The following is a 25564-nucleotide window of genomic DNA, read 5'->3' as shown; positions in this document are numbered from 1 at the left end:
TAATGTCTGGGAGATTATTTATGTTACCTCCGCGTATCATGTATCTTTCCTTTTCTTTTTTAAATTGGATTAGATATTTTGAATGATTTCCCCCTTGTTTTTGGTATTTTGTATTGAGATCATTTTCCTGTTTAGTGCTTATAAGCTGACATACTGTTTTTGTGCAAAAATCATTGCAAGTGATATATCAACGAGCAGACCCTATAGTCCGACATAACCATTAGACTATGTTTGCTGTTCTTTCCATGCGTTCGTCCCGGGGCTGTCTTACCTCCTATAGGTCGAGATTTCTTCTTCCTTTATTTCCATGCGGTCCACTGCAGCACACTTGTGAAATGGGAACTCAAAGTTATCTTTTATTCAGTTAGAGGTAGGTGTAGTAATTGACTCTAAATTTTACACTATAAAAATCAGATCATATTAGGATCAGTCTCTGTTCCTATTCATTTTTGAACTAAAGTTAATTAAGAACTCAAACGAATTGTAAAGAAACATACCACCCTAGTTAGAGGTAGTACTTGAATACTTGATTGAGTTCTACTTACATTATAGTGAGTCCATTTTTTTTGACGTTTGCTTGAATTATGACTTAAAAATTGCAAATATGGATTTGATTGAAGTAAGTATCTATTATACCAATAGTGACACACATCAATATTCAGAATTCTATTTTCTTTCCTCTTTTACTATGCTCCTTTATGTTCTTAGTTATTTGATTTGGTTCAAATATTCAGAATTCTATTTTCTTTAAGGCCTAGTATTTTTTTCTGCAGTACATGCGTACAAGAAACGTTAAACCTGAAGATTGCAAGTTCTTTTTACCTCGAACCGTTGAATTAGTAGACCGGAAAGTGGTGCATCTCATTGCAATGCTGGGCAGGTGGATCTACCGTGTGTCGTTCTGGTGGGAAGAGCTGGTGTAGAGTATATTTTAGTTCTGAAGAGCAGGTTAACCATCTGGTGCTCAATAGCAAATATTTCGAATTATTTCTGACTGACGGTAGGTACTTAGAAAATTGACGTTTCAGCAGGTGGCCTAATAAATCAGTTTGGTACTAAGGCTGTCTCCGGCAACGTCCTTTATATCCATCTTCTATATCCGTCTTTTATAGTTTCATCTAAGCCTTTGTTCGGTTATTCCAATTCCATGTGGATGGGAGTGTATTGGAATGTATTGGGATAGATTTTGACTTGCTATAGATTTAAACCGACTCAATACCACTCGATCCATATGTATTAACGGTGAAACGAACAAGCCCTAAAAATTTCATCCTTTATATCTCCTTCCTCTCCAACAACGTCTTCTAAATCACGTCTTTTATACGCAAATACATATATTAGAAATATTTTTTATTTTTTATACATACTTATTTTTCATACTCTTAAATGTATTGCATGTATTTTAATTTTGCTAAACAGGTTATTTAAAGTATTCAAATGGATAGAAGACCGTTTAGAGAAACTCTATATATAGAGAATACAACAGCATCCTCTAAATTTAGTGGCTCGTTTAGAGGATTGCTGGAGAGTGTAGAGAACCGTTTTGTCCTCTATATTTAGAGTATAGGAGGCTTTAGGGGCTCTTGCTGGAGCCAGCCTAAACGTACCGAAGAGATGAAAAACCTTACAAGGCCCATAATTTGATTTTGGTGATTAATAAAGACATGATGGAGAACGATATTAAAATTATCTAGGCCATAGTTTGATTTGGTAATTAATAAAAATGTAGATAAGTTGGGTCACAATAATGAGTTTGTGTGGTATTTATGTACTTATCTATACCATTATATAATCCGTCTGTTTAAATTTTATAAAACTCATGACCAAATTATCTCCATACTTATAACATCCACTAAATCTACCAAATAAATAACAGACTTAAAACACCACCTAAACCAACGGTTCATATTGGTGGATAATCCTATCTTCCTTGCTTAAATCCAATAGATAATATTATTTAGATCATCTCTTTCCTTCTCTTATGACCTCACTGCCTCTAGCCTCCCCTCCCTCCTCACTTGCACTGTCTCGCGTCACTGCCGTCGAGCTCTACTCTCCTCGGAAACCGGAATCGTAGAGTTAGCACGAGCTATATACTATTTTTTAAAATTGATGGTTGGTTTTTAAAGGAATTTCCGAATCTTAGAGTTAGGTATTTAGGTGATATGACCTTTTTTGGTTGTAGTGTAAAGGGGTTATAAAATGGGTAGCTTAACTTAACTAAGTCTAATTAGGTGTGGTGATGCATACTTATGAAAACTAGTGCTAGATAAATCCATGAGAGCCAATGAGAAGTTTTAAACAAAATTCAGCTTGAAAAACAATCAAAACAAGTGAGTTGGTGGTGCTGTATTAGCATTGTATATATTCAATGTGCACTAGGTATAGGACATCACACGGGAGAATGCCTTGTTATGTTTGAGCGCAATACTAATGTGTTCAATGTGCATTAGACAGAGCATTTAGAGAGCTTGTAGGAGTGGCCTCAACACTTGTCGTATTTACCTGACATGTTTAGTGTATCAATGGGCAAGGCACTCTCAAAGAGGATATGAACTGTGTGAGGGCCGAATACTGACCGATACACCATCTTGCATTGCAGTGAACAAGGCTGAGAGATAACTAGTTTTATGATGAACTCGTTTATTTTTTTAATTGTTAGGGATAAAGATTTTGATAAAAATAATGGTATGTGTTACCTGTGTTAGTGTCATTATCTACAATTAGTTTTATCTGGTGAGGCAGCACGACAAAGCACACAAAGCTACATGCAATGAATCCCTCTATCACATCAACTACTGCAGTTAAGCTGGTTACAATATCTATTTTCGAACCAAAACAATACTAGGAGAGGGCTGCTAGCTCATCTGAAGAAAACGTTGCAAACGGTTAGGAGACTTACGTTGAGAAGGCCAAGCTGCGAGCTGATGTTGAGGATCCTGCTGGTCGCCGACGGCTGCCGGACAGAACAGCGGCAGGAGCGCTTCGGTGAGCATCTTGGCCCCGTAGAAGTTGGTCCTAAGGCAATGGCGTGGGAGATCTCTGGTGAGCTTGGCAATTGCGGAGGAGAGGAGAGGGAGGGATCTCTGGCGAGTGGCGAGGGAGAGAAGGAGGGAGCGAGCTCGGCAATGGCGGGGGAGAGCGAGCTCAGCAAGCCGAAGCCGTGGAGTAACAGATGCAATAATCACAGTCTAGTGTGAGCGAGTGCCAAACAAGCGACGAACGTGTGATTTGGTTTTAAATTGGCGAAGCCATGACTTCAGGTATCATTTCAGCGAATTCTATGGGCGTGTTTGGTTCGGCTTTTTTCTGAATAGCTTTTCTGAAAAGCTGGCTGTGGGGAAAAGCTGGCTGTTGAGAAAAGCTGGTGGTTAGAATTTAGGTATTTGGTTCGCCAGCTGCGCAGAAAAGCTGTTCGTTAGAATCTACGTGTTTGGATAATCAGAATCTCATATTGCAGATTCTGTTCGAACAAACGATAAACTTGAACCCAGAACTAACAAAAGGTCATTACACAATAATTAGTGGAGTTGATTACATCATAAGTATCGTTACATTGACATAGTTAACTACGACACTAATGCATTAGCAATTGCATCTTGAAAATCACTCATGTCTAACTCATCAGATGTGCTACTACTACTCTCACCTGAAGGTACATCATGACTGAGGGTATTAGGTCCTAGTTCATCAAAGTCTCTATCGTGTAGAGCACTATCTCTAATGAAGTTATGCAATGTCATACAAGCAATAATTATCTTGGATTGTTTGGTAAGCGAAAAAGAAGGGAGACTTAATAGCACTCTCCACTTCATTTTAAGCACCCCAAACGATCGCTCTATAACATTGCGTAGCGAAGAGTGTGCATAGTTGAATACTTCTTTGCTCCCAATAGGTTGTCTCGCATTTTGCCATTCCGAAATGTGGTACTTCTGACCCTTATAAGGTGCAAGGTACCCCTTTCTATTTGGATAGCCTGAATCGACAAGATAGTATTTACCTGCACAAACATGAAATACAAAAGTTAAATACTTAAGACATATACTAATACCGTATGATAAAAAAATACAACAAATTTATATACCTTCCGGTGGATGGGGGAACCTGTCCGCATAAGTTATCAAAGTATCTTGTAATACTCTAGTGTCATGTACGGATCCTGGCCATCCTGTGACAACAAATGTAAACCTCATATCGAAGTCACAAACGGCCATTACATTCTGCGATGCGTAACCGTGCCGGCCAATATATTTGGCTTGCTCTGAGGCCGGGACTGACGCCAGAAAGTGACTACCATCAATTGCTCCTATGCAATCCTTGAAGTGTGGCCAAAATCTCGCCTCGCGCAAACGAGGATGAGTCTCGATGAAATTTGGGTCTTTGGGCTTGATTATGTCAGATGACATCTTATACAGTGCATTAAGGACTTCACTATACTTGCGACTAATTGTTTCCAAGGAGTGACCAAACTTATTCCTTATCATCGATAACTTGTTGCAACTGCGCAATAACCTCAACACGAACTGGGTCCGTGTCAGCAGAGGTAATGGACTTGTTAGTGGTCATTGAACGCGACTCAAAAGCCTCCACTAGGCGTTTCATGTACTCTTCCCTCGAATCTTTTTTCTTCTTTGGTTTAGGAGAATCATGCCGCATCTTACGCTTCCCAGTCGCATTTGTGCATGGGTCAGGTGTGCTGTTTTCACCCCCACCTAAAGTGGCTTCCAAATGATCATCAGATGATGAATTAGCATCCTCAACGCTAGGAACAAGGGTTCTTTCATTTATGCAGACAATGGGTCCAAACATAACCTTTAGCTCGTCCTCGTTCTCTAGGGGGACTGTTTTGAACATAATACAACCTGGCATTGCCTGCAGCAACATGGTAGTTCCTAGTTTCAGAAGGCCAATACTATTGTTAGTCTACTAAAAAATATCTACTTACTTCATTTTGCTTAGCCCACCACTCATCTGGCGCACTGATTGAACCAGTATGAGGGTCTCGACCAAGACCTGTAGCCCTTTCATTAAGAGTTTTCCACTGTGTGAACATTCTCTTTAAGGAGTCCCACCTATTCTTCATTTGATCCCTGGTGTAAGTGCGACCAGTGCGTTCCTTAAACTTCCTTATGAGGTTAGCATACCCTTCTGCATTAAGAAAGTGTTGTGGCCTGTTCCGGACATTGACCTCTTCTACACAAATTTCTATGTAAGTTTTTGTTGCTCTACTATCCCACTTTGCAATCACTTTGCCAGACTTGTCCATCTAGTGCAAAACAAGTGTAGAGTTTTGAAAATACGTAGTGGTCTCGAGTTAAGAAGAAAACAAAAACAACACTGAACTGACCATAATAACATAAGGTAGTACCATAAGTTGTAAAATTCGGATTTCCTAAATTACACAAAGACAACGTTAATTAAACAGGTACTGGACACAAAATGACAGGGAAGACATTTACACCAGCCCATTAAGCAAAAGCCTGATCATATCCCTGTTTCACTAAGACCTTACTACAAGTTGAACGAAGTTCTAACTTAAACCTCATTGTCACTAAAGGAAGGCATCTGATCGGAGTCATATTCAATTCCCCAAAACCTTTCGAAGTGCTCGGCAAAGTCCCAGTCTGGACTAAGGTTGTCTTCACCGGGGGGTGGTGAGGACAACTCTGAGGGTTCGTAGTTGCTCTCAGGCTGGTGGGTTACGTTGTTGACCTTGTCCAAATACTCTTGGAAAACCAGAGAATCTTGCTCCATCATGCAAGCAATGTCCTCCAATGCTACACGAAGTTTGGTAGCGTCAAAGGAGGTCAACCCGCGTCCTGGACGGATTGTTTCCCGAGCTACGGAATAAATCTTGTCCGCAATCTCTTGCATCCTTCCAATTGCCTTGTCGGCTATGGAGTCTGCTGAATCCATCTGATGTGGATTTAGGTGGTTAGTGAACTAGACAAGGGGACAATCTACTAACTTCCATTTATTCACATGAATTGCGTGCTAAGATGGACAAACTTTGGTTGAAGGTACTAACATACAGGTAGTAACTAACAAAGTATGAACTCAACCCTGAACAAACAAAAGGTTGTGATAAACAAAGTAATAAAGACCCCGAGTAAACCATACAAACTACAGGTAGTAACTAACAAAGTATGAACTAATCCGTCAATAAATAATAGTGACACAACAGATGAATGGTATCCCAAGTAAACCATAAACAAAAATTGGGTCAGCACCTGTTGACAGTATAGTGCGCAACAAATTGAGTATCACATTACCTTGGTTGCACTGGATCTTGGAACCAAAGACGAAGACCTCCGAGTTGATACGGATATCTGAAGGCGACAATGCACAAAAAATTAGTTTAGTACGTCGATCCATAACAGTAATGATGTACTGAATAAACTGGAGATCAGTCGGCAGTGGTTCAAGCCTAAACAAATAGCAAACGGGGCAGGACGAACCCTAGCAACACGAGAGGAGGGGGCGGCGAGGGTCGGGATCGAGGCGAGGTACACCGTACCTGGGAAGATGACGACACGACATGGGGGAGCAGAGGAACCTTCACGACGAAGTAGCGGCGCCAGTGTGGGTGCGGTAACCCTTGCGACAGTAAAGGGTCAACGAACGTCCGAGACGGCGGCGGTGAATGAGAGGGTCTGGATGGAGGAGAGAGCCCCTACCTGCGAAGACGAAGACGGGGGGAGAGGATCCTTCGCGACGGGGCTGCGGCGCCGATGTGGGTGCGCGAACCCTAGAAAAGACGAGAATGAGACGCGGCGTAGGGGAACAGACGATTGGGATGGAGGAGTTCGCGGATGGAGGTCGGTCGTACCTGCGAAGACGACGACGGCGGCACGTTGGGTGCGCGGCGGCGGCGCGTGCTTGGGCGAGTACCCTAGCGAAATGGACACACTTCTATCCGAAGCCAAGTGAAAGCCGCTTCCAGCGGACCGTGCGCGGGGAGCTTCTTACCGAAGCGCGTCGGGGAGAAGCCGCGCCAAAAGCTTAGCGTTTGGTTCCAGCTTTTGCTTCTGGGCCAGAAGTCGAGCAGAAGCTGAACCAAACAGGGGCTATTAGCCCGGCGGCTGATCGGTGCGGTCGCCCAGCTTGCCGCGCTATTTCCATGGCCGTAAACGCCGGCGGCCGCGTGGTCGCGCGGCGCGGGGGCGGTCTCCTCGGTCGCCGGCCCGCTTCAGCGCTGTCTACGGCCACCACACCCGCGACGCCTCAACACATCTCCCACTACCTGGCGCACCAGCCGCGGGCGACATGGGAGGCGCTCTCCGCCGCCTTCCCCGCCGGCGAGATGTCCCACGGCCACGTAGATGCTGTTCTCCTCTCCCTCGCTAGGCACCCCCACGCCTCCCCCGAGCCCGTCGCCAGGAACGCCCTCGCCTTCTTCCATTGGTCCACTGCCGCAGCCGCTTCGTCCTCTTCCCCGCCGCCGCCGCCGTCCTCGCACTCGCTACGGTCCTACTGCCTCCTCGTCCACCTCCTCTCCCGCGCCGCGCTCTTCCGCGATGCCTCCGTCCTCCTCGAATCAGCCATTTCCAAGCACCAATCGTCTTTGTTCTCCGCTTCGTGCTTCCTCGACGCCTTCTTCGCTGCCTACGAGGACAGCGGCACGGCCGCCACGACCCGCGGCCTACACCTCCTGGTTCACGCCTACGCGCGGCTGCGCCTCCCGGGGGAGGCCCTCGAGGCCTGCCGCTACCTCGCGCGGCGTGGCGTGCTGCCCTCCCTTTCTGCTTTCAACGCCGCGCTGCACGCGGCGCAGCGCGCTGGGTCGTTCGATGTCGCATGGGATGTGTTCGAGCTTATGACGCAGAAGCGGATGTATGCCAACCAGAGCACAATCGAGCTTGTCATCGGCGTCCTGAGCCGGGAAGGCAAGCTCGCCAAGACCGTGGCCCTCGTGGAGAGGATCCACGGTAAGAAGTGTGCGCCTGGCATTGTGGCGCACGTGGCACTCACGTTGAGGATGATCGAGGAAAACAGGGTGGAACAGGTGATATTGCTGCTGAAGAGGATGCTGCAGAGGAACATTCTCCTCGACGACATTGCTTACTCACTGATCGTGCATGCCTACTGCCACATTGGTGATGCCAAGTCGGCACTCGAGCAATGTGATGACATGGTTTGTCGTGGTCGTCGCCTGAACGCATTCGTGTACACTTGCCTCATCAGAGCGCATTGCTGTGAAGGCAGTATGGACAAGGCTGCCCGGTGTCTCCAAGAAATGTTATCCATGGGAACAAAGCCGTATGATGAGACGTACAACCATCTCATTGCTGGTTGTTTCAGACAAGGGATGATAAAGGAAGGCTTGGCCTATTTTGACAACATGCACGAGGAAGGTTTTGTGCTGGACATTGGCAGCTGCAATAAGATGCTAGAGGGACTCTGCAGTTCAGGAGAGGTTCGCAAGGCGAACAACCTGCTGACGGCAATGATGGACAAAGGACTTCTTCCTGATAAGGATACATACTTGAGCCTTATTAATGGATATGGTAAGGTTGGTGATGCCCAATGTATTGTCAACATCTACCATGAGATGGAACACAGAAGGCTTGATCCCGGTGTTGAGGTTTTTACTGCCTTGATCAAGGGTCTTTGCCGGTGTGGGAATCTGAAGGAAGCTGAGAAACTCTTTGCGGCGATGAAGAAGAAAACGTTGGCTTCGACTAGTGACTTGTATGATATGCTTATCAGCGGTTACTGTGAGAAGCGCAATGCTAAGAGGGCACTTTGGTTGTATGATAAGATGATGACAGAGAACGAGAAGCTTGTTCCTTCCCCTGAAACTTTCATGATGCTCGTAAGGAGAGTCATCAAAGTCAAGAATACATATTCCCCTGATAGCTGACCATATAATTAGATACTGGAGGCTGGGGGGAACTGACAGGCTTGAACGCCTTGAAGGTCAAAACTTAAAAGGGATAGAAGAAAAAGGTTATTGTTCAATATATTTTCTCTTCTGACATGAATGGTTTTGGAGCCAAAGTTCACGCAGCACGTGCCTATATTATAGTTGATTTTTTTTGGGCTTGTAAAGTTGCAGTTTTAGGCGGGTGCATTTTGTGTGCAGAGTTCGCATCGGTCCATTTGTTCGGATTGGGAGCGGCATAGGAATTGACCAAGAAAAATACTTTGGCCAAATGATGAAAGTTGTAAAATTCAGAAAAAAATGCATTTCACCTAAATTAAGCGAAATGAATTTCGTTTGTTTTCTAAGTTAATGCATTGTGCATTTGTGCTCTATACGGTTCAAATCAATATTTACACAATGCAAATTTATTTTTAACATCGTCTAGCGGTTGTCTTCCACAGATTTTAAAGCTCAAGACACAGATTTGCTACCTGGAAGGCTGGGACACCATCTTCACTACAATCGCGCTATCATGAGCCTATCTATTGCACTGTATGTAGTCTATGCCATGCACAAGATTGGATCTCATCTCTTTAGATCACCAAATATTGTTCAAGGCAGCAATTTGTTATGGGGTAGCTAAAAATAACCTTCATTTACTTGCATGCTAAGCGAAAGAGATAACGTTGAGATTTTTTTTTTAAAAAAGATTTTTTTAGCATTATGTGGTTACTTGGTCACATGCATGTCTACGGATGTAATCGGATCGAAGATAGGAGGATGTGTCAAAAAATTTTCATAACTCTGCTAACAGTGGGAATTTTGTGTTCACGGTTAAAAAGTCACCGCAAATTTCCATGTCTTTTTTTTTCGTTTTGTTACATTGGCCACAGTGCTGAACTCCAAAACCCAAGCTGGACATGACGGGAACACCGGAGGCACAGACGGTGAAGTCTTGCCTGTCAAGCTGCGATTCAGCCGTATCTATATTATTGTGGATTTGTGGTGGTGATGACTGTTCAGGTTCGGGCGTGCAGCGCGCTCCGCTCACTGCAGCCTCAATTCAGAGGCCCGGACCGGACGCAATCATGCAACTGCGTGCTCCGTGGACCGTGGCTATCCTTGTCAAAACCAAAACACCTCTGGCACTGGGGAGTGGGGACCATAGCACCCTCTCCAGGCTCCCGCACAGTCAACAGTGCAAGATGACCGTCGAGAACGAGATGGCGACATTTCGGTTTCAGGCGTCCGGACCAGATGGCCACTGAGACCGACGACGGTCATCAATTCGTGCCGCCGCTGCATGATCACGTACTGTGTGTCCTGCTCCTTGTGTCGTCTCGCTCTCCATCATATTTCACATATAGGTGCTGTCGGAGAGGAAATTTCCGGCTGGGTGGTGGAATGCACTCGCCCTAAATCCTAAGATGAGGAGGGACCTAAGTTTTTTGCCTGTTACGAGATTGGAGGATGAACACACAAGGATTTAGAGTGGTTAGGGCCGCCGGAGCGTAATACCCTACTCCACTGTGTGATATATTAAGCTTGAGAGCTTGTATGAACTTGTGAGCCTGAGGTAGGTTTGTGTGTGTCTGGTCCTCCCCATGTGTCGTTGCATGCCTCCCCTTTTATAGCTCAAGGGAGCACGTACAAGGGTGCTGAGCCCCGATATATGGGCTCAGAAACATAACAAATGTAATTCTTGGAGCAACTAATGCTCATCGTTGGAGCAATCTCCTTGTTCCCTCGTATCCGCGATCTACGTAGTATTGGCGTGCAGGGGAAGCTTCCCTCGCAACGTACGAGTAATGATGGATGTGCACAGTGTACTTCGCAGCACGGGCGTACTGTTTGGCAATGGAATGGACAGGCACGCCGCCTGTAGGATGGCCTGGGCGCCGCCTGCCAGCTGAGTGGACAGGACACATTAAATGCTGAAGGGGCACATCACCTGTCAGCGGGATAGTCAGGCGGCGCGTCTTCTCCGCAATAAATGCATAGACAGCGCCGCCTAGAGGCCTTACGTCAGGCTCCGCCCGCTGGCTTACGTCACGCGCGGTAGGCCACGTGGCAGCATTGGGCCTCCGTCTGGGCGGGGAGCAGTAGCGTTATGCGGACAGGTCCGCACCAGGCTAGGCCTGGACATATGTCGGCACCGGACCCCTGCCTGAGCAAGGCCTGGGTATTCTCTGCCCCAGAGTCCTGGGACCCAGCTGTGGGTAGTCCGGACCCCACGCAGAGGGGTCCGGGACCCAACCTGGAGGTCCGGGTTGCACTCGCGGGGGTCTTGGGCCTTGCTCCAGAGGTCCGGTCTACATGTACAGGGGTCCGGCATTTTCCCATGAGGGTCCGAACCTACTGTTGGCATCTTGGAGTGTATCGTTTTCTCTGGTCACATGGTGACCCTAGCCACGTGGCGACCCCGGAGCCGTCCACGTGGTGGAGTCGGGTGTTGTTCACCACGTGACTAGAGGTAGTCGCGTGGGTTTTGAATGATTTCCCCCTTGTTTTTGGTATTTTGTATTGAGATCATTTTCCTGTTTAGTGCTTATAAGCTGACATACTGTTTTTGTGCAAAAATCATTGCAAGTGATATATCAACGAGCAGACCCTATAGTCCGACATAACCATTAGACTATGTTTGCTGTTCTTTCCATGCGTTCGTCCCGGGGCTGTCTTACCTCCTATAGGTCGAGATTTCTTCTTCCTTTATTTCCATGCGGTCCACTGCAGCACACTTGTGAAATGGGAACTCAAAGTTATCTTTTATTCAGTTAGAGGTAGGTGTAGTAATTGACTCTAAATTTTACACTATAAAAATCAGATCATATTAGGATCAGTCTCTGTTCCTATTCATTTTTGAACTAAAGTTAATTAAGAACTCAAACGAATTGTAAAGAAACATACCACCCTAGTTAGAGGTAGTACTTGAATACTTGATTGAGTTCTACTTACATTATAGTGAGTCCATTTTTTTTGACGTTTGCTTGAATTATGACTTAAAAATTGCAAATATGGATTTGATTGAAGTAAGTATCTATTATACCAATAGTGACACACATCAATATTCAGAATTCTATTTTCTTTCCTCTTTTACTATGCTCCTTTATGTTCTTAGTTATTTGATTTGGTTCAAATATTCAGAATTCTATTTTCTTTAAGGCCTAGTATTTTTTTCTGCAGTACATGCGTACAAGAAACGTTAAACCTGAAGATTGCAAGTTCTTTTTACCTCGAACCGTTGAATTAGTAGACCGGAAAGTGGTGCATCTCATTGCAATGCTGGGCAGGTGGATCTACCGTGTGTCGTTCTGGTGGGAAGAGCTGGTGTAGAGTATATTTTAGTTCTGAAGAGCAGGTTAACCATCTGGTGCTCAATAGCAAATATTTCGAATTATTTCTGACTGACGGTAGGTACTTAGAAAATTGACGTTTCAGCAGGTGGCCTAATAAATCAGTTTGGTACTAAGGCTGTCTCCGGCAACGTCCTTTATATCCATCTTCTATATCCGTCTTTTATAGTTTCATCTAAGCCTTTGTTCGGTTATTCCAATTCCATGTGGATGGGAGTGTATTGGAATGTATTGGGATAGATTTTGACTTGCTATAGATTTAAACCGACTCAATACCACTCGATCCATATGTATTAACGGTGAAACGAACAAGCCCTAAAAATTTCATCCTTTATATCTCCTTCCTCTCCAACAACGTCTTCTAAATCACGTCTTTTATACGCAAATACATATATTAGAAATATTTTTTATTTTTTATACATACTTATTTTTCATACTCTTAAATGTATTGCATGTATTTTAATTTTGCTAAACAGGTTATTTAAAGTATTCAAATGGATAGAAGACCGTTTAGAGAAACTCTATATATAGAGAATACAACAGCATCCTCTAAATTTAGTGGCTCGTTTAGAGGATTGCTGGAGAGTGTAGAGAACCGTTTTGTCCTCTATATTTAGAGTATAGGAGGCTTTAGGGGCTCTTGCTGGAGCCAGCCTAAACGTACCGAAGAGATGAAAAACCTTACAAGGCCCATAATTTGATTTTGGTGATTAATAAAGACATGATGGAGAACGATATTAAAATTATCTAGGCCATAGTTTGATTTGGTAATTAATAAAAATGTAGATAAGTTGGGTCACAATAATGAGTTTGTGTGGTATTTATGTACTTATCTATACCATTATATAATCCGTCTGTTTAAATTTTATAAAACTCATGACCAAATTATCTCCATACTTATAACATCCACTAAATCTACCAAATAAATAACAGACTTAAAACACCACCTAAACCAACGGTTCATATTGGTGGATAATCCTATCTTCCTTGCTTAAATCCAATAGATAATATTATTTAGATCATCTCTTTCCTTCTCTTATGACCTCACTGCCTCTAGCCTCCCCTCCCTCCTCACTTGCACTGTCTCGCGTCACTGCCGTCGAGCTCTACTCTCCTCGGAAACCGGAATCGTAGAGTTAGCACGAGCTATATACTATTTTTTAAAATTGATGGTTGGTTTTTAAAGGAATTTCCGAATCTTAGAGTTAGGTATTTAGGTGATATGACCTTTTTTGGTTGTAGTGTAAAGGGGTTATAAAATGGGTAGCTTAACTTAACTAAGTCTAATTAGGTGTGGTGATGCATACTTATGAAAACTAGTGCTAGATAAATCCATGAGAGCCAATGAGAAGTTTTAAACAAAATTCAGCTTGAAAAACAATCAAAACAAGTGAGTTGGTGGTGCTGTATTAGCATTGTATATATTCAATGTGCACTAGGTATAGGACATCACACGGGAGAATGCCTTGTTATGTTTGAGCGCAATACTAATGTGTTCAATGTGCATTAGACAGAGCATTTAGAGAGCTTGTAGGAGTGGCCTCAACACTTGTCGTATTTACCTGACATGTTTAGTGTATCAATGGGCAAGGCACTCTCAAAGAGGATATGAACTGTGTGAGGGCCGAATACTGACCGATACACCATCTTGCATTGCAGTGAACAAGGCTGAGAGATAACTAGTTTTATGATGAACTCGTTTATTTTTTTAATTGTTAGGGATAAAGATTTTGATAAAAATAATGGTATGTGTTACCTGTGTTAGTGTCATTATCTACAATTAGTTTTATCTGGTGAGGCAGCACGACAAAGCACACAAAGCTACATGCAATGAATCCCTCTATCACATCAACTACTGCAGTTAAGCTGGTTACAATATCTATTTTCGAACCAAAACAATACTAGGAGAGGGCTGCTAGCTCATCTGAAGAAAACGTTGCAAACGGTTAGGAGACTTACGTTGAGAAGGCCAAGCTGCGAGCTGATGTTGAGGATCCTGCTGGTCGCCGACGGCTGCCGGACAGAACAGCGGCAGGAGCGCTTCGGTGAGCATCTTGGCCCCGTAGAAGTTGGTCCTAAGGCAATGGCGTGGGAGATCTCTGGTGAGCTTGGCAATTGCGGAGGAGAGGAGAGGGAGGGATCTCTGGCGAGTGGCGAGGGAGAGAAGGAGGGAGCGAGCTCGGCAATGGCGGGGGAGAGCGAGCTCAGCAAGCCGAAGCCGTGGAGTAACAGATGCAATAATCACAGTCTAGTGTGAGCGAGTGCCAAACAAGCGACGAACGTGTGATTTGGTTTTAAATTGGCGAAGCCATGACTTCAGGTATCATTTCAGCGAATTCTATGGGCGTGTTTGGTTCGGCTTTTTTCTGAATAGCTTTTCTGAAAAGCTGGCTGTGGGGAAAAGCTGGCTGTTGAGAAAAGCTGGTGGTTAGAATTTAGGTATTTGGTTCGCCAGCTGCGCAGAAAAGCTGTTCGTTAGAATCTACGTGTTTGGATAATCAGAATCTCATATTGCAGATTCTGTTCGAACAAACGATAAACTTGAACCCAGAACTAACAAAAGGTCATTACACAATAATTAGTGGAGTTGATTACATCATAAGTATCGTTACATTGACATAGTTAACTACGACACTAATGCATTAGCAATTGCATCTTGAAAATCACTCATGTCTAACTCATCAGATGTGCTACTACTACTCTCACCTGAAGGTACATCATGACTGAGGGTATTAGGTCCTAGTTCATCAAAGTCTCTATCGTGTAGAGCACTATCTCTAATGAAGTTATGCAATGTCATACAAGCAATAATTATCTTGGATTGTTTGGTAAGCGAAAAAGAAGGGAGACTTAATAGCACTCTCCACTTCATTTTAAGCACCCCAAACGATCGCTCTATAACATTGCGTAGCGAAGAGTGTGCATAGTTGAATACTTCTTTGCTCCCAATAGGTTGTCTCGCATTTTGCCATTCCGAAATGTGGTACTTCTGACCCTTATAAGGTGCAAGGTACCCCTTTCTATTTGGATAGCCTGAATCGACAAGATAGTATTTACCTGCACAAACATGAAATACAAAAGTTAAATACTTAAGACATATACTAATACCGTATGATAAAAAAATACAACAAATTTATATACCTTCCGGTGGATGGGGGAACCTGTCCGCATAAGTTATCAAAGTATCTTGTAATACTCTAGTGTCATGTACGGATCCTGGCCATCCTGTGACAACAAATGTAAACCTCATATCGAAGTCACAAACGGCCATTACATTCTGCGATGCGTAACCGTGCCGGCCAATATATTTGGCTTGCTCTGAGGCCGGGACTGACGCCAGAAAGTGACTACCATCAATTGCTCCTATGCAATCCTTGAAGTGTGGCCAAAATCTCGCCTCGCGCAAACGAGGATGAGTCTCGATGAAATTTGGGTCTTTGGGCTTGATTATGTCAGATGACATCTTATACAGTGCATTAAGGACTTCACTATACTTGCGACTAATTGTTTCCAAGGAGTGACCAAACTTATTCCTTATCATCGATAACTTGTTGCAACTGCGCAATAACCTCAACACGAACTGGGTCCGTGTCAGCAGAGGTAATGGACTTGTTAGTGGTCATTGAACGCGACTCAAAAGCCTCCACTAGGCGTTTCATGTACTCTTCCCTCGAATCTTTTTTCTTCTTTGGTTTAGGAGAATCATGCCGCATCTTACGCTTCCCAGTCGCATTTGTGCATGGGTCAGGTGTGCTGTTTTCACCCCCACCTAAAGTGGCTTCCAAATGATCATCAGATGATGAATTAGCATCCTCAACGCTAGGAACAAGGGTTCTTTCATTTATGCAGACAATGGGTCCAAACATAACCTTTAGCTCGTCCTCGTTCTCTAGGGGGACTGTTTTGAACATAATACAACCTGGCATTGCCTGCAGCAACATGGTAGTTCCTAGTTTCAGAAGGCCAATACTATTGTTAGTCTACTAAAAAATATCTACTTACTTCATTTTGCTTAGCCCACCACTCATCTGGCGCACTGATTGAACCAGTATGAGGGTCTCGACCAAGACCTGTAGCCCTTTCATTAAGAGTTTTCCACTGTGTGAACATTCTCTTTAAGGAGTCCCACCTATTCTTCATTTGATCCCTGGTGTAAGTGCGACCAGTGCGTTCCTTAAACTTCCTTATGAGGTTAGCATACCCTTCTGCATTAAGAAAGTGTTGTGGCCTGTTCCGGACATTGACCTCTTCTACACAAATTTCTATGTAAGTTTTTGTTGCTCTACTATCCCACTTTGCAATCACTTTGCCAGACTTGTCCATCTAGTGCAAAACAAGTGTAGAGTTTTGAAAATACGTAGTGGTCTCGAGTTAAGAAGAAAACAAAAACAACACTGAACTGACCATAATAACATAAGGTAGTACCATAAGTTGTAAAATTCGGATTTCCTAAATTACACAAAGACAACGTTAATTAAACAGGTACTGGACACAAAATGACAGGGAAGACATTTACACCAGCCCATTAAGCAAAAGCCTGATCATATCCCTGTTTCACTAAGACCTTACTACAAGTTGAACGAAGTTCTAACTTAAACCTCATTGTCACTAAAGGAAGGCATCTGATCGGAGTCATATTCAATTCCCCAAAACCTTTCGAAGTGCTCGGCAAAGTCCCAGTCTGGACTAAGGTTGTCTTCACCGGGGGGTGGTGAGGACAACTCTGAGGGTTCGTAGTTGCTCTCAGGCTGGTGGGTTACGTTGTTGACCTTGTCCAAATACTCTTGGAAAACCAGAGAATCTTGCTCCATCATGCAAGCAATGTCCTCCAATGCTACACGAAGTTTGGTAGCGTCAAAGGAGGTCAACCCGCGTCCTGGACGGATTGTTTCCCGAGCTACGGAATAAATCTTGTCCGCAATCTCTTGCATCCTTCCAATTGCCTTGTCGGCTATGGAGTCTGCTGAATCCATCTGATGTGGATTTAGGTGGTTAGTGAACTAGACAAGGGGACAATCTACTAACTTCCATTTATTCACATGAATTGCGTGCTAAGATGGACAAACTTTGGTTGAAGGTACTAACATACAGGTAGTAACTAACAAAGTATGAACTCAACCCTGAACAAACAAAAGGTTGTGATAAACAAAGTAATAAAGACCCCGAGTAAACCATACAAACTACAGGTAGTAACTAACAAAGTATGAACTAATCCGTCAATAAATAATAGTGACACAACAGATGAATGGTATCCCAAGTAAACCATAAACAAAAATTGGGTCAGCACCTGTTGACAGTATAGTGCGCAACAAATTGAGTATCACATTACCTTGGTTGCACTGGATCTTGGAACCAAAGACGAAGACCTCCGAGTTGATACGGATATCTGAAGGCGACAATGCACAAAAAATTAGTTTAGTACGTCGATCCATAACAGTAATGATGTACTGAATAAACTGGAGATCAGTCGGCAGTGGTTCAAGCCTAAACAAATAGCAAACGGGGCAGGACGAACCCTAGCAACACGAGAGGAGGGGGCGGCGAGGGTCGGGATCGAGGCGAGGTACACCGTACCTGGGAAGATGACGACACGACATGGGGGAGCAGAGGAACCTTCACGACGAAGTAGCGGCGCCAGTGTGGGTGCGGTAACCCTTGCGACAGTAAAGGGTCAACGAACGTCCGAGACGGCGGCGGTGAATGAGAGGGTCTGGATGGAGGAGAGAGCCCCTACCTGCGAAGACGAAGACGGGGGGAGAGGATCCTTCGCGACGGGGCTGCGGCGCCGATGTGGGTGCGCGAACCCTAGAAAAGACGAGAATGAGACGCGGCGTAGGGGAACAGACGATTGGGATGGAGGAGTTCGCGGATGGAGGTCGGTCGTACCTGCGAAGACGACGACGGCGGCACGTTGGGTGCGCGGCGGCGGCGCGTGCTTGGGCGAGTACCCTAGCGAAATGGACACACTTCTATCCGAAGCCAAGTGAAAGCCGCTTCCAGCGGACCGTGCGCGGGGAGCTTCTTACCGAAGCGCGTCGGGGAGAAGCCGCGCCAAAAGCTTAGCGTTTGGTTCCAGCTTTTGCTTCTGGGCCAGAAGTCGAGCAGAAGCTGAACCAAACAGGGGCTATTAGCCCGGCGGCTGATCGGTGCGGTCGCCCAGCTTGCCGCGCTATTTCCATGGCCGTAAACGCCGGCGGCCGCGTGGTCGCGCGGCGCGGGGGCGGTCTCCTCGGTCGCCGGCCCGCTTCAGCGCTGTCTACGGCCACCACACCCGCGACGCCTCAACACATCTCCCACTACCTGGCGCACCAGCCGCGGGCGACATGGGAGGCGCTCTCCGCCGCCTTCCCCGCCGGCGAGATGTCCCACGGCCACGTAGATGCTGTTCTCCTCTCCCTCGCTAGGCACCCCCACGCCTCCCCCGAGCCCGTCGCCAGGAACGCCCTCGCCTTCTTCCATTGGTCCACTGCCGCAGCCGCTTCGTCCTCTTCCCCGCCGCCGCCGCCGTCCTCGCACTCGCTACGGTCCTACTGCCTCCTCGTCCACCTCCTCTCCCGCGCCGCGCTCTTCCGCGATGCCTCCGTCCTCCTCGAATCAGCCATTTCCAAGCACCAATCGTCTTTGTTCTCCGCTTCGTGCTTCCTCGACGCCTTCTTCGCTGCCTACGAGGACAGCGGCACGGCCGCCACGACCCGCGGCCTACACCTCCTGGTTCACGCCTACGCGCGGCTGCGCCTCCCGGGGGAGGCCCTCGAGGCCTGCCGCTACCTCGCGCGGCGTGGCGTGCTGCCCTCCCTTTCTGCTTTCAACGCCGCGCTGCACGCGGCGCAGCGCGCTGGGTCGTTCGATGTCGCATGGGATGTGTTCGAGCTTATGACGCAGAAGCGGATGTATGCCAACCAGAGCACAATCGAGCTTGTCATCGGCGTCCTGAGCCGGGAAGGCAAGCTCGCCAAGACCGTGGCCCTCGTGGAGAGGATCCACGGTAAGAAGTGTGCGCCTGGCATTGTGGCGCACGTGGCACTCACGTTGAGGATGATCGAGGAAAACAGGGTGGAACAGGTGATATTGCTGCTGAAGAGGATGCTGCAGAGGAACATTCTCCTCGACGACATTGCTTACTCACTGATCGTGCATGCCTACTGCCACATTGGTGATGCCAAGTCGGCACTCGAGCAATGTGATGACATGGTTTGTCGTGGTCGTCGCCTGAACGCATTCGTGTACACTTGCCTCATCAGAGCGCATTGCTGTGAAGGCAGTATGGACAAGGCTGCCCGGTGTCTCCAAGAAATGTTATCCATGGGAACAAAGCCGTATGATGAGACGTACAACCATCTCATTGCTGGTTGTTTCAGACAAGGGATGATAAAGGAAGGCTTGGCCTATTTTGACAACATGCACGAGGAAGGTTTTGTGCTGGACATTGGCAGCTGCAATAAGATGCTAGAGGGACTCTGCAGTTCAGGAGAGGTTCGCAAGGCGAACAACCTGCTGACGGCAATGATGGACAAAGGACTTCTTCCTGATAAGGATACATACTTGAGCCTTATTAATGGATATGGTAAGGTTGGTGATGCCCAATGTATTGTCAACATCTACCATGAGATGGAACACAGAAGGCTTGATCCCGGTGTTGAGGTTTTTACTGCCTTGATCAAGGGTCTTTGCCGGTGTGGGAATCTGAAGGAAGCTGAGAAACTCTTTGCGGCGATGAAGAAGAAAACGTTGGCTTCGACTAGTGACTTGTATGATATGCTTATCAGCGGTTACTGTGAGAAGCGCAATGCTAAGAGGGCACTTTGGTTGTATGATAAGATGATGACAGAGAACGAGAAGCTTGTTCCTTCCCCTGAAACTTTCATGATGCTCGTAAGGAGAGTCATCAAAGTCAAGAATACATATTCCCCTGATAGCTGACCATATAATTAGATACTGGAGGCTGGGGGGAACTGACAGGCTTGAACGCCTTGAAGGTCAAAACTTAAAAGGGATAGAAGAAAAAGGTTATTGTTCAATATATTTTCTCTTCTGACATGAATGGTTTTGGAGCCAAAGTTCACGCAGCACGTGCCTATATTATAGTTGATTTTTTTTGGGCTTGTAAAGTTGCAGTTTTAGGCGGGTGCATTTTGTGTGCAGAGTTCGCATCGGTCCATTTGTTCGGATTGGGAGCGGCATAGGAATTGACCAAGAAAAATACTTTGGCCAAATGATGAAAGTTGTAAAATTCAGAAAAAAATGCATTTCACCTAAATTAAGCGAAATGAATTTCGTTTGTTTTCTAAGTTAATGCATTGTGCATTTGTGCTCTATACGGTTCAAATCAATATTTACACAATGCAAATTTATTTTTAACATCGTCTAGCGGTTGTCTTCCACAGATTTTAAAGCTCAAGACACAGATTTGCTACCTGGAAGGCTGGGACACCATCTTCACTACAATCGCGCTATCATGAGCCTATCTATTGCACTGTATGTAGTCTATGCCATGCACAAGATTGGATCTCATCTCTTTAGATCACCAAATATTGTTCAAGGCAGCAATTTGTTATGGGGTAGCTAAAAATAACCTTCATTTACTTGCATGCTAAGCGAAAGAGATAACGTTGAGATTTTTTTTTTAAAAAAGATTTTTTTAGCATTATGTGGTTACTTGGTCACATGCATGTCTACGGATGTAATCGGATCGAAGATAGGAGGATGTGTCAAAAAATTTTCATAACTCTGCTAACAGTGGGAATTTTGTGTTCACGGTTAAAAAGTCACCGCAAATTTCCATGTCTTTTTTTTTCGTTTTGTTACATTGGCCACAGTGCTGAACTCCAAAACCCAAGCTGGACATGACGGGAACACCGGAGGCACAGACGGTGAAGTCTTGCCTGTCAAGCTGCGATTCAGCCGTATCTATATTATTGTGGATTTGTGGTGGTGATGACTGTTCAGGTTCGGGCGTGCAGCGCGCTCCGCTCACTGCAGCCTCAATTCAGAGGCCCGGACCGGACGCAATCATGCAACTGCGTGCTCCGTGGACCGTGGCTATCCTTGTCAAAACCAAAACACCTCTGGCACTGGGGAGTGGGGACCATAGCACCCTCTCCAGGCTCCCGCACAGTCAACAGTGCAAGATGACCGTCGAGAACGAGATGGCGACATTTCGGTTTCAGGCGTCCGGACCAGATGGCCACTGAGACCGACGACGGTCATCAATTCGTGCCGCCGCTGCATGATCACGTACTGTGTGTCCTGCTCCTTGTGTCGTCTCGCTCTCCATCATATTTCACATATAGGTGCTGTCGGAGAGGAAATTTCCGGCTGGGTGGTGGAATGCACTCGCCCTAAATCCTAAGATGAGGAGGGACCTAAGTTTTTTGCCTGTTACGAGATTGGAGGATGAACACACAAGGATTTAGAGTGGTTAGGGCCGCCGGAGCGTAATACCCTACTCCACTGTGTGATATATTAAGCTTGAGAGCTTGTATGAACTTGTGAGCCTGAGGTAGGTTTGTGTGTGTCTGGTCCTCCCCATGTGTCGTTGCATGCCTCCCCTTTTATAGCTCAAGGGAGCACGTACAAGGGTGCTGAGCCCCGATATATGGGCTCAGAAACATAACAAATGTAATTCTTGGAGCAACTAATGCTCATCGTTGGAGCAATCTCCTTGTTCCCTCGTATCCGCGATCTACGTAGTATTGGCGTGCAGGGGAAGCTTCCCTCGCAACGTACGAGTAATGATGGATGTGCACAGTGTACTTCGCAGCACGGGCGTACTGTTTGGCAATGGAATGGACAGGCACGCCGCCTGTAGGATGGCCTGGGCGCCGCCTGCCAGCTGAGTGGACAGGACACATTAAATGCTGAAGGGGCACATCACCTGTCAGCGGGATAGTCAGGCGGCGCGTCTTCTCCGCAATAAATGCATAGACAGCGCCGCCTAGAGGCCTTACGTCAGGCTCCGCCCGCTGGCTTACGTCACGCGCGGTAGGCCACGTGGCAGCATTGGGCCTCCGTCTGGGCGGGGAGCAGTAGCGTTATGCGGACAGGTCCGCACCAGGCTAGGCCTGGACATATGTCGGCACCGGACCCCTGCCTGAGCAAGGCCTGGGTATTCTCTGCCCCAGAGTCCTGGGACCCAGCTGTGGGTAGTCCGGACCCCACGCAGAGGGGTCCGGGACCCAACCTGGAGGTCCGGGTTGCACTCGCGGGGGTCTTGGGCCTTGCTCCAGAGGTCCGGTCTACATGTACAGGGGTCCGGCATTTTCCCATGAGGGTCCGAACCTACTGTTGGCATCTTGGAGTGTATCGTTTTCTCTGGTCACATGGTGACCCTAGCCACGTGGCGACCCCGGAGCCGTCCACGTGGTGGAGTCGGGTGTTGTTCACCACGTGACTAGAGGTAGTCGCGTGGGCACCGCATCATCATGCTGTAGCAAGGGGTACCCTGTTTTAGGGTACCGACAGTGGCCCCCGGGCCTACCTCAGGGGAGGATGCGAGCCTGCAGGTGGGGCCAAAACTTGTACCTTGCGTCAGCTTAGCATGACCGGTGACTGGGGCGCCACCTCTACGCGTGTCGCATTAACTCGGCGCGCTCGTGCTGCATTAACTCGGCGCGCTCGCGCTGTCAGTCTGTCATCGGTCACATCAAGTGCCACACCTGTCTCCGCGGCTGACTGACCCGTGGTCTCCGCACTTGATGGCTTTACTGGGCCATGTGCGGGGTGCCTCGATACCGCTGCATTGGTTTTGAAATTTCACCTTCTCTGTCTTCTGTGGTGGCCCCGAGGAGGCACGGTACTAGCACGAGCGGCGGTTCGACTTTTCTGCACACGGAGGCCGACGCCCGAAGGGTATGACTCGTGGGCCTGGGCCCCCGCGCCAGAGGCTGAGTCGCTGCTTTCAGCGAAAGCGAAGAGGCGTACTACCGCAGGCGGTTGCGTGCTCCTCACGCGGCGATTCGCCTTCTCCACACACGGAGGCCGACGCCCGAAGAGTATGACTCGTGGGCCTAGGCCCCCATGCCAGAGGCTGGGCCGCTGCTTTCGGCAGGGATGAAGAGGCGCACTACCGCAGGCGGTAGCATGCTCCTCACACGGTGGTTCGCCTTCTCCGCACATGGAGGCCGACGCCCGAAGAGTATGACTCGTGGGCCCAGGCCCTCGTGCCAGAGGCTGGGCCACTGCTTTCGGCGAGGATGAAGAGGCGCACTACTGCAGGCGGTAGCACGCTCCTCACGTGGCGGTTCACCTTCTTCGCACACGGAGGCCGACGCCCGAAGAGTATGACTCGTGGGTCTGGGCCCCCGTGCCAGAGGCTGGGTACACCGGAGTGCATCAGGGGAGACTTCTCGTGGCGTTTCGGGGCGCGAGCGGGGGAGTCTGCCTTTAAAAGGGGTTCATCCCTCGAATAGCACCCATGCCTTCGCTTCTCTCCCACTCGCAGTGCCCTTTCGCCTCCGAGCCCTCTGCACCCCTTTGCCTTCAAGGTCTCTGCTTTGCATCGCCGTAGTTTTCCATGGCCTTGTAAGTTCATCCCGAGTGTGTCCAGACTGAGTGGATGCTCGACATGGTGTGCTGCCTGCTTGGATGGAGTGCGCCAGCGTTTGGTGGAAGGATTCGTACCGACGGCATCTCCCTCGGCGATCTCACCATTGGGGAGTTTGTGCTCTTCCGCCGGTGCTTAGCTTCAAGGATGTTCATAAGCCTTGCGGGGGTGGAGAGCGAGCTGAGCTGTGGCTCCATCACCCGCATGAACTGATGGCCCGCCTCTGTGGGTTGGTCGCGCCCCGGTGATGCCACAACGCCTCGTTGTCACACCCGTAGGAAGACGGGGGCAAGGGCCTCTTTGCTATGGCGCACGCGTTGAGGTGGTCACCGTCGCCGGCAAGCTGCCCGTGGGGGGCAACGCTTCTTCTTGCTTCTTCCTCCAGCATTTGGAGGGAAGGATGTTCACTAGCCTTGCGAAGGTGGACAGCGGGTTGAGCTGCGGCTGCGCCCCATCTCTTTGGCTTTGATGGCTTCGGCGCCGCCTTCAATGGTGACCGCTGGCCTGGCTGCTGAAGACGCCCCCTAGGGGTCGTACAAGACGTCGTACACCGTGGAGATGGTGGCCGCGCGCTTCCAGCACGACCCTATTGATGTCGAGTAGGTCATACCTGTAGACATAAGGCTAGGGCCCCGCTTGAAGGCGGATGTAATAACTTTGCTTTTGTAAGGTACTTTTGAGTACTATTTATTGAGCAGTATTAGCACTTATCTGCATACTATTTGCCCTTGTTGTGTGTGGCGTTGCCGACTCCTCTCTGGTACCTGGCCCCCTGGGATGTAGGCTCGACGTGTCGAGGCTGGATACCAGCATACCTAAAAGAGTTGGCAACGGCCCCCAGGAGGCAGCCTCGACTGGGACCTGGACCTGAACACAGCCTTGGCTAGGGAGCATTAGTAGAGCACCCATAGGACAGACTGACATTAGCCATCCTTTGATACATGCACGGGACCTGCAGGTTTTAGTCTGGGAGGCCAAGTTGTGTGTCCGGACCCCCTAGACCGTGGCTCCAAATACTAGGACACCCGTCGCAGAGTGGTGGATCGTGCAGGCTTATGAAAGGGAAATGTGCCCTTGGGCCATTTCTAAAGTGTTTTGGTGATTAAGTGCCCAACACATATGCTATAAGTGTTAATATGTGCCAAAGATTGAAGAAATACAAATCAAGTAACAAGGTACGTTTCTAGACTTAGTACATTGATTTGGGTACTAATGTATTGTGTCTAAGTGCTAGAAATAGGAGAAATGCAATTGGAAAAGAGTTGGCTATGTACAGCCAACTCCTTCTCGTCTGGGTGCACCGGACTGTCCGGTGGTGCACCGGACAGTGTCCGGTGCGCCAGACCAGTCTCGGTGAACAGGCCACTCTCGGGACTCGATGGCGGCGTACGGCTATAAATCACCGGACTGTCCGGTGGTGCACCGGACTGTCCGGTGAGTCGTCTGCGGCGAAGTCGTCGCTCTCGGGAAACGTTCAACGGCGTACGGCTAAAATTCACTGGACTGTCCGATGGTGCACGAACTGTCCGGTGAGCCAACGGTCGACTGCGCCAACGGTCGGCCGTGCAATCTTTGCGCGACGCGTGGGCGCGCCAACGGTCGGTACGAGGCACCAGACTGTCCACTGTGCCAACTGCCACGAATCTGCAACGGTTGGATGCGCTAGAAAAGGAAGGAGATCACGCATCGGACAACTATAAGGACTGTCTGGACTCGCACCGGACTGTCCGGTGCGCCACCCGACAAAAGGCAAGATTAGCCTTCCAAGAATGCCTCCAACGGCTCCTAGCTGCCTTGGGGCTA

At 47.5% G+C, this 25564-nt stretch overlaps 2 protein-coding genes and 2 long non-coding RNA genes across 4 annotated transcripts; 2 read left to right on the top strand and 2 right to left on the bottom strand.

Annotated features, from left to right (window-relative positions):
* Positions 1–3525: 3525 nt before the first annotated feature.
* LOC103654645 (uncharacterized) lies at positions 3526–6718 on the bottom strand. Its single transcript, XR_002268305.3, has 4 exons — positions 6518–6718; positions 4946–6329; positions 4085–4872; positions 3526–4000 (listed from the first exon to the last, which is right to left on the bottom strand). It is a non-coding gene; the product is annotated as an uncharacterized lncRNA (long non-coding RNA).
* A 316-nt stretch (positions 6719–7034) lies between these two features.
* Positions 7035–9236, top strand: LOC103649696 (pentatricopeptide repeat-containing protein At1g66345, mitochondrial). The gene has a single exon (XM_020550096.3). The coding sequence runs from the start codon at positions 7121–7123 to the stop codon at positions 8861–8863; it is 1743 nt and encodes a 580-aa protein (XP_020405685.1). The 5' UTR covers positions 7035–7120; the 3' UTR covers positions 8864–9236.
* Positions 9237–14801: 5565 nt separating this feature from the next.
* LOC109944922 (uncharacterized) lies at positions 14802–17994 on the bottom strand. The gene is made up of 4 exons (XR_002268303.3): positions 17794–17994; positions 16222–17605; positions 15361–16148; positions 14802–15276 (listed from the first exon to the last, which is right to left on the bottom strand). It is a non-coding gene; the product is annotated as an uncharacterized lncRNA (long non-coding RNA).
* Positions 17995–18425: 431 nt separating this feature from the next.
* Positions 18426–20483, top strand: LOC100383260 (Pentatricopeptide repeat-containing protein mitochondrial). The gene has a single exon (NM_001175921.2). It carries the CDS (start codon positions 18580–18582, stop codon positions 20137–20139), a length of 1560 nt encoding a protein of 519 aa, NP_001169392.2. The 5' UTR covers positions 18426–18579; the 3' UTR covers positions 20140–20483.
* Positions 20484–25564: the final 5081 nt, after the last annotated feature.

This window comes from Zea mays, chromosome 3 (genome assembly GCF_902167145.1).
Source record: "Zea mays cultivar B73 chromosome 3, Zm-B73-REFERENCE-NAM-5.0, whole genome shotgun sequence".
NCBI classification, from domain to species: Eukaryota; Viridiplantae; Streptophyta; class Magnoliopsida; order Poales; family Poaceae; genus Zea; species Zea mays.
This window is presented reverse-complemented; position numbering and strand designations above follow the sequence as displayed.